The following is a 15,555-nucleotide window of genomic DNA, read 5'->3' as shown; positions in this document are numbered from 1 at the left end:
AATCATGTTTTTATTAAAAATATATTCCGGTTTATTCTAAAACTTCTTTATCTTCAGAATCTAAAATAACAATTTTAAAATTATATTACATTATGACACATTATTTTTTAATATACCGGGTGCGTCTCAAAAGTGGCTCACCCCTATAACTTTTTTATTTTTTCAAATAAAAAAAACAGATTTGTATGTTAGTATATGACATAAATTAATTATTTTTAATTATTATTAATAGAATGAATATCATATGTCAACTTTTGTCATTGTCGGTTAAAAACCAATCGTATTTTAAATTTCAATCCAGGATGCCATGGCGGTGTTAAAAACACTAAGTTTTAATCAAGGAGCCTTGGAAAAATAGTTTTGACCGTCTAATGTTTTTCGTGTCTTGTCTAGGCCGGTTAAAAGATGTACAAATCGTATTTTTAATCATATGTCAATTTTTTCAAATGGAACAAGGGTGACTCATTAGCATATTTCGAAAAAGCATTTATTTATGAGTATTAGTATCAGTAAAGAAACAGTATTAAACACTCCAAGGTACGCTATCACTTTTTTATTTTTTAATATTTTTTAATGTTTTTTAATATCTTTTAATATTTTTTGATTTTATTTTAATACATAATTGAATGGATGGTATTATATAATTAAATGAATATACATTGTTCACTTTTAACTGGGTAAGATAATATGATGTGTCAATATTTTAATTTTTGTGCTTTTGTTTTTATATTTGTTTTAATGTTATGAATATTTATTGACTTAAAATTGTTTTGTAGACATAGGAAAGACCATAGGGAAAAAAACTGAAGAAGAGTTACACAATAAATGCGAAACGTCGTAGAAAAACTATTGTTTTAATCTAACCATAGCCACCAGACCCGAGAAACAACTAAAAAAAAATATATATATAAGGCTAAAGAATAATCACCGTCAATAATTTATGAATATTTGATACTTGGTATTTCGAATCCAATTGTAGTTAAACCGCGTGTTACAATTTCAATTAAACCATATGAGAAAATGCCAAAAGTTGACATATGATATGTCATTCTATTCAGCGTGTCATTTTCTATCGAATAAAGTAGAGATATACCTAGGGTGCCATTTAAAAATCAGAAGTTATAGTCATTTCCGATGATACAGGAAGTGACCAAAAACAATTGAATGTGTCAATCAATCCTAATTTATGTCATCGTTTTTGGACGTTTTTTTCTAAACTTTTATTTAAAAGACCTCTCCTAAATCTTAATAAAATATAAAAAAGTTAAATACGATATATTTTTAATTGAATTATAGCTTCATTAAAATAAAAAAATTACCCGGCTATGGTACGGAGAGTTCAGGTGTACTAAGGAACGAAAGACAGTGTTGCATTCTTCGTCAGAGTCGTCAGGGAACGACCGTTACGACGAAGACAACCTATCTATCGCCCGTGTCGCACTCGTTAGAGCCTAAAACAATAACACAACAATAACAAGATATTGTCTGACCACACTTTCCAGCTATTTATGAATGAGATGCTCAGTCTGTATTTTATTTTAAGTCTATGGTTCTGACACACCCTGTACATTTCAAAAAATCTTTCCGTTTGTGTATAGTTAGCCGAGGCGAATGAGGTGCGCCACCTTGTATACTAAAGGGTGGCAACGGTTAGTTTTGGGTCGAGATTTCTGTATATAAAAAGAGTACAATGCGTTTATAATATAGTGAACAAAGAGGGAAGAGTAAAAACATTGCCAAACGTGTGAAATAAACCGAGAATCTGTGCATATTGCTAAGAGACGTGGGGGAGGAGTAATTATAATTGTAATACACATAATGTACCTAAATTCAACAATTTCCGAATCATGAAGTTTTGATTTTGAGTTGTTAAATGAAAATTTTGTAATTTCCAGACTTGATATAATCTCATTTTATACATCTATAAATGCTAACTTGAAAACTAATGTCAAATATTATTAAATGTCACAGTTTCCGCAGAATGGCATCGTTAAATGAAACCGAACACATCGAAATTAGTTAAATTGAATTGGTTAAGTGACATTTTCAAAAGTTAATAATTCGAAAACGGTTGGTTTAAGGTACATTGTGTGTATCTCGATTTCTGCTTAGAATTGAAGAAAGAACCAAAATATGCAATAATTTACAGGGGGTTCCATTTAAAAAAATGAAATGTGCCACGGCTTTATGATATCTAAATTGATGTACAGGGTGTCCCAGGCTGAGCGTGCATTAGAAGTTTCTAGAGAACTACAACATCTAGCTCGGAGATTTCTTGCACGTCATAGTTTCACAACGAGATCTCGATCAAAAATATTTTCAATATGGCGGCACTTCCGAAAATACCGGAAGTTGACAACAACTTTCTTATTTTAAATGGGTGCTCCCATTTTTTATCACATACTTAAATTCTCTGTAAAATTTTATGAATTTTGATATTAAACACTCTATGTCTAACATTGACCGTTTTTGAGAAAAAAAATATTTAAAATTTTTGAACGAAAAAAAACTGCCTGTCAAAAATATGGGTATAGCTTAAACGTCAAATTTAGTGATTACCACAGCCACTGTGCCATAAAGAGAAAACGTGGCTATCTATTTCAAAAATTAAATTGTTCGAATGTCATATAATCATGGCCATAGCTCTCATAGAATTGAGCGATTAAAAATTATCATAAATCATTTTTTTTAAATGGAAACCCACTTTTTTTATTTCACTAGTGAAAAGGTTTTTTAATTCGTGACTTTTTGATTATACATGTTCCTATACCTAAAATAAATGGTTTTTAAGTTATTTAAAATTTAGTTTTAAAGGGTATATTTTTTTGTTTTTTTAACCAGTAGCCTAAGCCTTTAAACGTCTCGCGATGTAAAACTATATCTATCAATGTCATATTGCCACTAGCTATCACTAAAATACGAGATATATTTTTATAAATACACTATAAAGTTTTACCAGCAGTATTTATAATACTATACGAAATTCAAATAATTAGTTTTTTGACAGAAGGAAATAAATTGTCTGATGGTTTGACACAATGTCAAAGGAAGCTAACTAAAATCAAGAACAAATTACGCTTTAAAACTAAATCTTAAATAACTTTTTTTTAGGTATAGGAATATGTATAATCAAAAAATAACGAATTAAAAAACCTTTTCACTAGTGAAAAAAAGTGGGTTTCCATTTAAAAAAAAATGATTTATGATAATTTTTTAATCGTTCAATTAAGTTTATCAATTCTATGACAGCTACGGCCAATACTATATGACATTTGAACATTTTAATTTTTGAAATAGATAGCCACATGTCTTCTCTTTTTGTCCCAGTGGCTGTGGTAATCGCTAAATTTGACGTTTAGGCTATACAATTTTTTTTGACAGACAGTTTTTTTCCTCCAAAAATATTATTTTTTTTTCTTCTCAAAAACGGTTAATGTTAGGTATAGAGTGTTTGAGATCAAAATTCACAAAATTTTACAGAGAATTTAAGTATGTAATAAAAAATGGGGGTACCCATTTAAAATAAGAAAGTTGCTGTCAACTTCCGGTATTTCCGGAAGTGCCGCCATATTGAAAATATTTTTAATCGATAGATCTCTTTGTGAAACAGTAATATGCAAAAAATTTTCGATCTAGATATTATGGTTCTCTAGAAACTTCTAATGCACGCTCAGCCTGGGCCCAATAACTTTTATATTTAACTTTTTGCGATATTTACCTAATAATCGACCGTTCCATCATTCATATCAGCGACCCTGTCAGGGTGTCCCAGAAATAAGTGCAAGTATTTTAAGAGGTGGTAGATCTCGAGAAAAGAAACACATTTTCTCTTTATCGTTTTTCAAATATGTGTTCTCTTTATTCTCTGTATCGTTTTTCAAAAATAACGGAGTTATTTTACTTAGTTTTACTTAGTAGTAATAAAAAACTAAAAAAAATTCCAAAAATTTGTTCAAAAAATTCCGAATTTTCAATATTTTTTTTTGCGAAAAAAAAACTCATAGGCATGTTTCTGGGGTTGTACTATACTACCAGTTAAAATACTTGCACTTATTTCTGGGACACCTTGTATAAAGCGGGGGCCCTACAACTTCTGCCGTATCCCCCATTTCGACCTCCATATCGTACGGTTTTGCCATTATTCGTCCTTAAAGAGCTCTATCTCTCATGTACTGGTGTACTCCATGCGTAACCACGTAGTTAGCTCTTTTTGGCCATCTTTCCTCTCCCATTCTTTTTATGTGCCCATACCATAGTAACTGTCTCGATTCAATGTTGTCGACGCTGTTATAATGTGCTCGGCATATGCGCCGTATGTTAGAATTGGCTCTACGATCTTTTTTTTTGTAAATCCTTAGCTTTGTTTGGGTGGATGTTTTACTCGACCACAGGAGAGGGTTTAAAAGACCGATTACTTATTAACTTTTAATTCTTAAAGTAACTATTTTTTATTTTAGGAAATTCCACACTCACATTCTTCAGTTTGATGGTCAAGGTAACTGGGAATTTTCCGAATTAAATTTCACAAGTAGATTGGAACTTAAAAAGGAAAAGGAAGAGTGGCTTAAAAAAACAGACAGTCCAGAGAAAACTGCCAGAATACAGGAAATCAATAAACAGTTAGGAGAGGATGACGACGAATAACGATATTTGTTATTTTAATTTGTATATTGTATTTATTGATCTGTCTTCCATGTATCCAAACTTAACTGGATAGTTAATAATATAACTAAATCATATTAGAACAAAAAAATCTCAGGTTAAATGGCTGAATTATTTTTACTGAACTACTGTATGTGTTTTAAATAATGCCACTTTTATTTTGCCAAAATTCTAGATATATAGGGTCTATTTAAAATCAGCTTATCTATCTTGTGGTTTAGATTAAGAACAACAGTGCAATATTGTGATTTTTTTATTGTTAGTGTTTTAAAATATTTAATGTTATGGGATTTAAGTAAATCGTGTTTGTTAAGAATATTTACTATTAAAAGATAAATTTTATATATTATGTTTTATTTTCTTAAAATGTAAATTATTCGTAAATATTTCAAGCATCAACGTCTGGGGGCGTTCATATCCCTTGCGTGTATGATTTCAAAGTCTAATATCAAAAACGAAATTCTGTATGGGGAAATTAAAATAACTTTGGTTGCACATCATAATACGACCACCAACAAACTCCATAAGACGACGCATGGTGTCACTAATGATGTGCAACAAAAGTTGTTTGAATTTCCCTATTTCTATGAAAACGCACATCTTTTACTTTTTTTTAAACGAGTAGAAAGGATTATAATAATCAGCCAATAGAGGTTTTAGGTAATTAAGAGTCTTTAAATGTGCTTTAAAATTGATTTGGAACAATATAGTTTTTATAAAGATTATATTAAACAGTTGTATGTTTTGTTAAATAAAGCATTTTAGGTTTCTTCGTTTGGTTGGGCAGCAATATCCGTAGCCGATTCAGACTCTATGCTCAGTTCATCTTTAACAACAGCTTGTATTATTTCCGTCTGCATTTCTTCATTATTTTGCGAAGTTTCTCGTAAGACTGTCATCATGTGAGGGCTATACTCTTCTACTTTATCCAATATACTTTCTGGATAACCTGAAATATTTTTAATAATTATAATCTCTTATGACAAATTGTTTTCTTTTTAGTTTTAGATGTGGGAAATAAAACTATATGGTAATCGCAAAACAATTACCGATGCACGTCATCAATTTTGAGTGACAAACGATGGCGACAGCGCTGCCAGATTGTGATGGATTTATGAGATGAATCTTAATTTAAAAGTGACAAACAATCTATTTGTTATATCATTTTTTAAAGATTTTTACTTTTATTTTTAATTTAATAACTAATATTTTAGTAATTAATTTATTTATTTGTTTTATAACTTATTTTACTTATTACATATTGGCAAAAACTAGTTCATTATGAAGATTATTCTAAGCGTTATTATGGGTTATTTATTTTTTTATTGATGGTACATCTTACAACGCCATAAATGGTAATAACAAGAGGGTGCTATTAATGCACAAACTAATAATCACAGAATTTAATAAAAACTAACTTTGAAAATGGTATAGTGTGCTTATCAATCAAACTTACTTTTATTGTCACGTTTTCGTTCAAAATAGTTTATCATGGAAGCTACAAGCTCTTTGTTTCGACTGTTTAAACGCTTCGGCATATTTTCAAAACACAATTTCAAGAAATGCAATACAATAACTCGAAAATTTAGTTCTCAGGTTTATAGACTTTAGTGTCAATGTCGATATGATTGATGACGTGCATCAGAAAATGTTTTGCGATTACAGTAGCGTAACAATGCGTCGGGCATATACAGGGTGGTCCGAATTGTATTCGGGAAACTTTGGCAGCATATTCTGCAGATAAGAAAAAAGTTCGTATAAATTTATCTCCTAAAATGCTTCGTTTCGGGGATACAGAGTGTAGAAAGTTCATTAGGATAAAACAGTTCGAAAGAATTAGGATAAAACAGTTTCTATTGAACTCTTGACACAAAATCATTTCAAATTTATTATTTCATTCTAACAACTATTTAGTCAACATATTTATTGATGACAGGTATTGATAAATTGGATTTCAGATATCTCGAGAACCATTACGCGTGTAGATTTTTACAGGGTAGGTTGAGTAGTTTTATACAGGTACGGACGAAAAGTTATTACTCTTAAAATATAATTAGTTATTACACTTCAGAATAGTTAAAAATCATGTAGGTGGTCCCCTAGATCTAGTCATAATCAAGTAGGAGGCATATTAACATCAAAATCTAATTTCTCATGTCAAAAAATACCCAGACACCAATTTTCATCCATATATGGCAGTTTGTCCAGAAATTATTTAGAAAAAAAAGAAATAAAAATAAAACTTCTACACTCTGTATCTCCAAAACGAAGGACATTCATTTATATGAACTTTTTTACTTATTTTTATCTGCAGAATATGCTGCAGACGTTTTCCGAATACAATTCGGACAACCATGTATATAATTCAATTTATTAGCAAATAGTATTATTTACGGATTATAATAGTGTCAAGGTGTATTACTGGTTGCATAACTGCATACTGCTAAAGAATTGCAACGTGCATTGAGGAACCTGGCGCATTCGCCAGAAAGTAAAGAAAATTATAGAATTCTTTAGAAAAATCTAGAAACAACCGCCAGGGGGTATATAAGGCCCGCGCTTTGACAGTTGGACAAGTTTGAAGTCTGAAGTCTGAAGATAGTCTGAAGTTTGATAATACCGCGAAATACCGTTAGAGTAATAGTAGTTGCATAAGTTGTGTTGTAAATAGTATACCTGGAATCATATCTGTTATTGTTATGTAACTTTTTATTACTCCCAAATTTTTATTCTGGGACATTTTCTGTTACATACAGGGTGAGTTTTAAAAATGCCTATATTTTTTTGGGGTATTATAATTCGACCCCAGGAACACGACTATAAAACAGAAAATAGCTTATGTAGAAATATTTTAGTACTGCTATTACTATTTAAATATAATATTATAAAGAAAGACTTATAGTGGTATTATAGTAGGAAGCAAACTGCAGGAGAGAGAATTGGGCATTAGATACAGATATGACTGCGGTCTGTTCAACATAAAAAGACTTGAGGCAAAAACACGTACAAAATTCATCACAGACTTCAATACGCTGATGACTGTGCTCTAGTTACAAATACGTTACAGCAATGCAAGAAATGTTGAACACATATACATGAACATCGATAAAACTAAAATCATGTGCGCTCCGCCGGAAGATCACAACAATGCTATAAAAATCGGAGAAGTACTATTGGAATATGTGGCGGAATTGAATTACCTTGGCAGTTTGATTTCGGAAAGGGCCAATAATGACTCTGAAATTCAGCACAGGATTAGTAGCGCCTCAATAGCATTCTGGAAATTAAAAGACAGGGTTTTCTACAATCATGACTTGAGTACAAAAACGAAACTTGCAGTGTACCGAGCAATTATAATCCCCAATGTTATATGGGAGCGAAACCTGGGTGCCGTACCGCCGACACATGAACGCATTAAACAAGTTGCAACAGAGACACCTTAGACAACTCTTAAGAATCCGGTTGTTCCATCATGTCTCAAACGTATCGGTCCTTGAACTAACTGCGAGAGTAGGTATTGAAGTCATGGTTACAAAATCCCGCTTAAGATGGGCTGGTTACGTATGCAGAATGCAAGAAAACCGCATACCAAAATATCTGCTTTACGGTGAGCTTGTAGCCGGTAAGAGGAGGCCGGGTGGACAACTCAAAAGGTACAAGGACATTTTCCACGAAAACTTAAAGGGGGGGAAGCGAAACCACGAAAACTTAAAGGGGGGTTTCCACGAAAACTTCATTGGGAAGCAGAATGATTGGGAAGAACATGCAGAATCATTGGGAAGAAGCAGTTCACAATAGAACTCAATGGAGAAGAATTGTAAACTCAGTTAACAGCGACAACTAAAAAGTAAAGAGGCAACAAAGCAATGAGATTTTCGAATGTCCGGAGTGCGGTAGGCAAATAACATCACGTATCGGGCTTTTCAGTCACAGAAAAACTCATGAAAGAAAATGCCTTGCGTGACCATCTTTTGATGCGTGTCGAATACTCGTCAGCGAGTAATGGCAGTATGTATAGAAGGAAAGAAATCATCATCAGTTTCAGTTTATTCAACCATTTCCAATTATGGTGGAGAAACTCACCAGGGTAGAGACAGGCGAAAAAGTTCTTAGTAGAACATTCCCCAATATTCACGGTAGACCTGATAAGCAAGGACAGAAAGACAGTCAAAGCTGTAGTGGGTCTACTAACAGGACACTGTAAGCTGAATAGGCATCTAAAGCTAATGGGGTTGACGAACGAAGCCATGTTTCTGAAGAAGAAACGATGGAACACATTTTATGTCGGTGTGACAGCCTGCATGGCAAATGTGCGATTCTCGGTAACAGGCAATCATAGGCCATTGGAGGGAGCTTCATGGAAGATTCAGTCTCCAAGTTGCTAGACTTTGTGAAAAGGATAGGACAGGAAAATGTAACCTAAGGATCAGAAGAGGACCACAATAGACCTGAGAAAGTCCACAAAGACCTGTCTATTGTTGGCAAAGAAAAAAAATATTGGTAAAGGGAAAGCACCTACCTCTATATTATTTATTAATAATAAAATATATTCTTTAATTATTTATCTTTATATTATTATACATAAAATTTAAAACAACTGTTGCTCGCAATTGTTACACCCTGTAGAGCTCAACTGTTTAACCTGAACAGAACTAAGCATTGTAATACAAAATATCATTTTGCATAATGTAAATGAAACAAATTTTCTAAAAAACAATCTTTATTAGAAAACGCACAATATATACATGTACATCGAATATAATACATCTTTCTAGATATAGGTTAACACTATCTGCCTAAAATTTATAGAGGGTATAAAATTGATTTAATACTATCTTATAATATACAAGGTGCTGATGAAATTAAATAACACATTCCATTTTGGCACCAATATATCTCTTCTTCGGATTTATTTTTGGATAATAATATTGAATACAGACTCATTTGATAATATAGTTTAAAAATACTAATTTTCATACGCACCCTGTATGTTACATAAATTACGTATGTATACTTTAAGCTGATGGCACATTTACTTAAGCATTTACTACAACAAATTCTAAGCAATTTTATCGCAGATTTTATTTCTAAAAGGTAGCATATCACTTTCCATAACAAATAATGTCGATGGACTAATATAAATTGGTCATCAATAAAAATTCACCAAATTACTGCATTAGCGGTATTACTAATACAATTATTAGTCTATTTTTATCCATCGAAATAGTAAAAATTTAAATAAAAAAATATGAAGCACATTCTGTAAAATTAGTATATACAGTGTGTTCCAGATATGAGGCATATGCGAAAAAAGTTTCTCATACATTTTTAATTTTGATATAAGTTTCTACATCTCGGAAATCTGCAATGCTAATAAACTATTAAATATTTCAATATATTTTTTGGTATACACGAACAATGTAAATAATTTACCAAGAGTAAAATAGTCTAATTTTCAAAATTATTTAAATAATTGTTATAAAAAGATATTTAGTTAGAAAAATTAATTATACAGGGTGTTTCAAAAACGTGTGCCATCTCTCGTGGAGAGATTCCTCACGTAAAAATAAGATTTATTTTTCATATCAACATAGGTCCGATTCTGCTTTGTTTCGTAGCTACAGGGTGTTAAAGTCTTAATATTTTTTCGATTTATTATAATTTTCTTCCAAGTACTTTTAGCGTTTCGAATTAAATTTTGGGGGCAAAAGTTACTATAAATGTGACATATTTTAAAGTTCAAAAAGTGTCGACATTCGCCAGGGACGCATATGGGTTAATATCACTGGAATATTTTTCTAAAAAAAAAACATATAAAAAACAAACTTTTTTCTCTTGTTAGCGAAATAGTGTAAGCGGTTCAAGGCCGATTAAAAATTGTCTTTTGATATTTTTTCGATTTCGGCCTCCTTGATAAGATAAACGCAATTTTATTAATTTGTCTTGATCCAAGTCGAATAGGAACCTTTAAAAACATTTAATATCATTAACTGGCGAAAGTTTTAAATAAGTACTCATTGATTCCTCATCAAAAAATATAAAAAAAAGTTTCTATAAAGATGAGTATGCAAAATGGGAATGCATAGTTTTACAGGATGTTAAATCTTTTTAAAATTAAGTTTTTTGTAATTATCTTAAATACCTTTTTTTTATTTGAAATTGCTGTATGTTGGACTAAAGTAATAATAACTAATAGTAATAATATTTAATAATAAATTAGGTAAAATATATAATTTATTAATTTTATTTTTATTTTAATATTTGTGATTGATAAAATTGGGTTTATCTCATCAAGGAGGACGAATTCGAGAAAATATCAAGGTATAACTTTTAATTGGCATTAAACGGCCTACACAATTTTGATATTAAAAAAAGTCAGTGGCGCACATGTTTTTTTTTTAATATTCCAGTGCTAACCCATATGCACGTCTCTGATGAATTTATCGATACTTTTTTAGCATTAAAATATGTAGCACTAGTAACTTTTACCTTCAAAATTTCATTCGAATCACTAAAAGTACTTGGATGAAAATTATAATAAATTAAACGAATATTAATGCTTTAACACCCTGTAGCTACGAAACAAATAAGAATCTGACCTTTGTTGATATGAAAAATAAATCTTATTTTTACGTGAGGAATCTCCCCACGAGAGATGACACGTTTTTTTTAAACAACCTGTATATTTCAGTCACAGTAACTTACTTTAAAAACATTCTTTCACACAACCCTGTATTTAATTAAAACAAAATCTCGAACACATTGTATACATTTATCAAAAATTATTAATTTTCAACAAATTATAAATAAGAATTTATAATAATCTTTAAAAAACTAAATCTAATAAACTAAAACATGTTTAATATTAGATGGTGATCAAAATTTAATGAAATTTGTTTTACAGTCTCATTATTATAGTTTTACGTACCAAGTTTTTTTCATTTATGTATTATTTATGTATATACTGTATATATATTTATATATCAAATAATCGTACTAAAAATTATTTAACAAAATTTTGGCCCTATATTATAATATAATTTCACAAAGTATTCCCTATTGTGTTACAAATAATATATTGATTCTTATAACATATAGGTAAAGATTCAAATATCGCTTGTATATTACAAAGCTATATAATATAGCATTACAATAAACATATTATATTATTAATTAAAGCCACACGATCTCTATACACTATTCTATTGTATAAATTTCGTATAAAAAGTGCAGACGAAGCACATAATTTTAAGGCATGTGATCAGGGCATTTCATAATTATCAATAATACTATTAAGCCTAGGTAACTAATGTAAATGAACATATCTAGATGCATAATGCATAATACACTCAGATGCAAAAAAACGCAACAGAGAAATTTTTGGTCAAATTTAAAGTGTTATATTTTTGTTATTTTTAGCCCTATTTGCATGAATTTTTTAGCAAACTGTATATAATTATATCAACTTTAATTCGTAAACTCAGTTTTTTGTGAACTTTAGTAAATGGCATATTATACAGGGTTAATCGAGGGGTTGTTTTTTTATCCTAACTTTAAAACTCCCTGTGCAATAATTTCCTGTGTAAATTTTTCTAAAATATAATTTTACGGTAAGAACCATGTCTCCTGAGCATTTCGTTTTTTGGACCACGTCAATACATGCTTTGGTTAATTTGAGCGAAATGAACTGATCACGACCAATTTGCAATTTTTTCAGTTATCATTACTTTTGACGTAATTTTTTTAAAAAGACGAGATGGTTTTGGTGACTATTGTAACGTCATATTACGCTGCATCGGATACTCTATACTAAATTAAAAAAGAAACGTTAAAGACTAACGACACAGTCCTGGTTTTCATAAACATTAATAACGATAAGAGAACTAACGATATTAAGGAAAACATCTGTAATACCGAAAGTATATAAACAGAAGAAAAAATTGTAAAAAATACCCTAATACTTTGTACTGCCTCCCTTGGCTGCTATAACTGCCTGTATACGTCCGTTCATACTGTCATTGAGGCTGCATATATCACATATTGCGTTATGTTTTCCCATTCTTCTTTTAGAATCAATCGAAGTACATTTAATGAAGCTGGTACCGCTTCGCGACTTCTAAACCTCCCGCCAAGCATTTCCCAAACTTCGAACATGATGGGCAGTTCATAGTAGCATATAGTTCACAATAATCACCAAAGCTGTCTTGTCATATTGAAAAAAAAAATAAATTATAATTGAAAAAAATTGCAAATTGTTGGTGGCAAGTTCATTTCGCTCTTAAAAATTAACCAAGGCATGTAATGACATGATCCAAAAAACAAAATGCTCAGGAGACATGGTTCTGACCCTAAAATTATATTTCAGGAAAATCTACACACGAAATTATTGCACAGGGTGTGTCAAAGTTAGGGAAAAAAACAACCCCTCGATTAGCCCTGTATAATACGCCAAATACTATAGTTTATAGAAAACTGAATTTACAAATTAAAGTTGATATAATTATATACAGCTTGCTAAAAAATTTATGAGAATAGGGCTAAAAATAACAAAAATATTATAGTTTAAATTTTACCAAAATTTTCTTCGTTGCGTTTTTTTTTGCATCTGAGTGTATTTATATATTTTTTTTTCAAGTCAAGTGGAATGAAATAAGTAGATTGATTTCAAATTTACTTATCTACTAATTTCATATTTAAAGCTTTTTAAAAATAAATCGCATTATTACACTCTCGCTTGTATGTATATTAGGTTCATAGTTTAACATACTTGTGATTATATTACAAATTACACCTTAAAATGTACAAATGCATTTCTACAAAAATATTCAAAGTGATAACAGCATATCTATCATGATAAATTTATGTGTAATATTCTATATCTATACTTGCATAAAAAGTAAGTCTACATTTTGGAATTCAAAATGACAGTATTGTATAAGTGTTCCAGTTTTTTCATGTCATTCCAATCAAGTTATTTTCGCAATATTTCTTTTATATAGGGTGAATCTTAAATAAGTGCAATTTATATTTATATTTTCAGACCTGGCAGATCCCGATAAAAGAAACATAATATTTTCTCTCTGTATAGTTTCTCAAATAAGTTCAAAATAACCGAGATATTTTAGTTTGAATATTTCAAAAATACTGATTTTCGCTTAAATTGAGAACCGCTGGATCATTTCTGGATCTTCTTTCTTGTAAATTTAATGTACTATCTATGTTGCCATATTATTAACAAATTATGTTTTTTTAACCAAAAACTAAACAAAAATTCCAAACAATTTTTAAAAAAATTCCGAATTTTTTTTTTGCCAACAAAAATCTCGGACGTGTTTCTGAGTCAAAAAGTATACTACACCCTACACCTAAAGTATTTGCACTCATTTAAGACTCATCCTGTATAAATAGCCCAGAATTAAAATATTCTTCTTATATTAGGGGGTTTTGAACGGGTCGTTTTAATAAAATATGGATTTTTCAAATAAACAGTTAATATACAGGGTGGTCCGAACTGTATTCCGGAAACTTTGGCAGCATATTCTGCGGATAAAAATAAGTAAAAAAGTTCGTATAAATGTGTGTCCTAAAATGCTTAGTTTTGAAGATACAGGGTATAGAAGTTTCATTTTTATTTCGATTTGTTCCAAATAATTTCTGTAGTAACGTAAATATTTCGATGAAAATTGGTGTCTAGGAGTTTTGTGACACGAGAAATTTGATTTTGATGCCAAAATGACTCCTATTTGTAGGGGGCGCCACCTACATGTGTTTTAACTGTTTTGAAGAGTAATAAGTCCGTACCGGTATAAAACTAGGTACTGACTGAAAAAAATTACATTTCCATGACCTTTTACGTAAAAAATGCCTCTTGGTAAAAATCGCTACGAGCAACCGTTCTCAAGATATTTAGAATGGAAATAGTCAATACATGTCATTATTGACAAAAAATAAGCACAAGTTGAGCATAGCTATTTGACTGAAATAATAAATTTTTATTTTTTTAAATTAATCATAATTTTTTCTGCGAAAAAACGATGATTGCAAATTTATGATTTTAGTTTAATAACTACTTAGTTTAATAACTACTTAATTATGTCAACGATGACAGATATTGATAATTTCGATTCCAAATATCTCGAGAACCATTACTCTCAGCGATTTTTACCAAGAGACCTTTTTTATGTAAAAAAAGTCGTAAATGTATATTTTTTTACTCAGTAGTTTTATACAGGTATGGACGAAAAGTTATTACTCTTCAAACCAGTTAAAAATATGCAGGTGGTGCCCTCTACAAATAGGAGTCATATACGCTCCATTAGTGTGACGTCATGTAGCAGAAAGTCAGTGTCGCAAAATCCAAACAAAGCAAGAATATAATGGGATAATCTAATTTTTCTTAATTTTTTATTATATTACTCTGTTCAAAAGATATTTGTGACTTTCTGAGTAAGTATATAAGCGTTTACTATAGGTATAATTACATAAAAGGATACATATAGGGATAAGTAATATGAGGTTATGTTAAAATAATAAAGAACACGAATTTCCATAGTATTATAGAATTTATTAACTATAAAGTGCACTGGTACGGTTCAAAATTAAATATACTTACTTGGAAAAATACAATTATCCTTCAGAAAACAGTAATGTAATAATAAACGAGAAAAAAAAACGAGTTAATTCATGCTTTGTTTAGATTTTGCGACACTGACCTTCCGCAATATGACGTCACCACTAATGGAGCGTATTGACATGAAAATCCATATTTCTCATGTCAAAAAACTCCCAGACACCAATTTTTGTCCAAATATTGACGTTACTTCAGAAATTATTTGGAAAAAATCGAAATAAAAATGAAACTTCTACACCCTGTATCTCGGAAACTAAGCATTA

General features: G+C 30.4%; 2 protein-coding genes across 4 annotated transcripts in view; one reads left to right on the top strand and one right to left on the bottom strand.

The window, feature by feature from the left end:
- LOC115884993 (ATP-binding cassette sub-family D member) overlaps positions 1–5,004 on the top strand; it is a 132,680-nt gene extending 127,676 nt beyond the window's left edge. For all 3 annotated transcript variants that reach the window (XM_030903732.1, XM_030903733.1, XM_030903731.1), the window contains one exon: positions 4,458–5,004. In XM_030903732.1, coding sequence (XP_030759592.1) covers positions 4,458–4,644 — 187 coding nt within the window. In that variant the 3' untranslated portion in view covers positions 4,645–5,004. The remainder of the gene's footprint in view (positions 1–4,457) is intronic.
- A 337-nt stretch (positions 5,005–5,341) lies between these two features.
- Positions 5,342–15,555, bottom strand: part of LOC115885004 (sperm-associated antigen 6-like) — a 70,942-nt gene continuing 60,728 nt past the window's right edge. Inside the window, exons 10-11 of the mRNA XM_030903745.1 lie at positions 6,119–6,131; positions 5,342–5,611 (exon numbers count right to left, since the gene is read on the bottom strand). Coding sequence (XP_030759605.1) covers positions 5,424–5,611; positions 6,119–6,131 — 201 coding nt within the window. The 3' untranslated portion in view covers positions 5,342–5,423. The remainder of the gene's footprint in view (positions 5,612–6,118; positions 6,132–15,555) is intronic.

This window comes from Sitophilus oryzae, unplaced genomic scaffold, assembly GCF_002938485.1.
Source record: "Sitophilus oryzae breed Bouriz unplaced genomic scaffold, Soryzae_2.0 scaffold_359_pilon_pilon, whole genome shotgun sequence".
NCBI classification, from domain to species: Eukaryota; Metazoa; Arthropoda; class Insecta; order Coleoptera; family Curculionidae; genus Sitophilus; species Sitophilus oryzae.
This window is presented reverse-complemented; position numbering and strand designations above follow the sequence as displayed.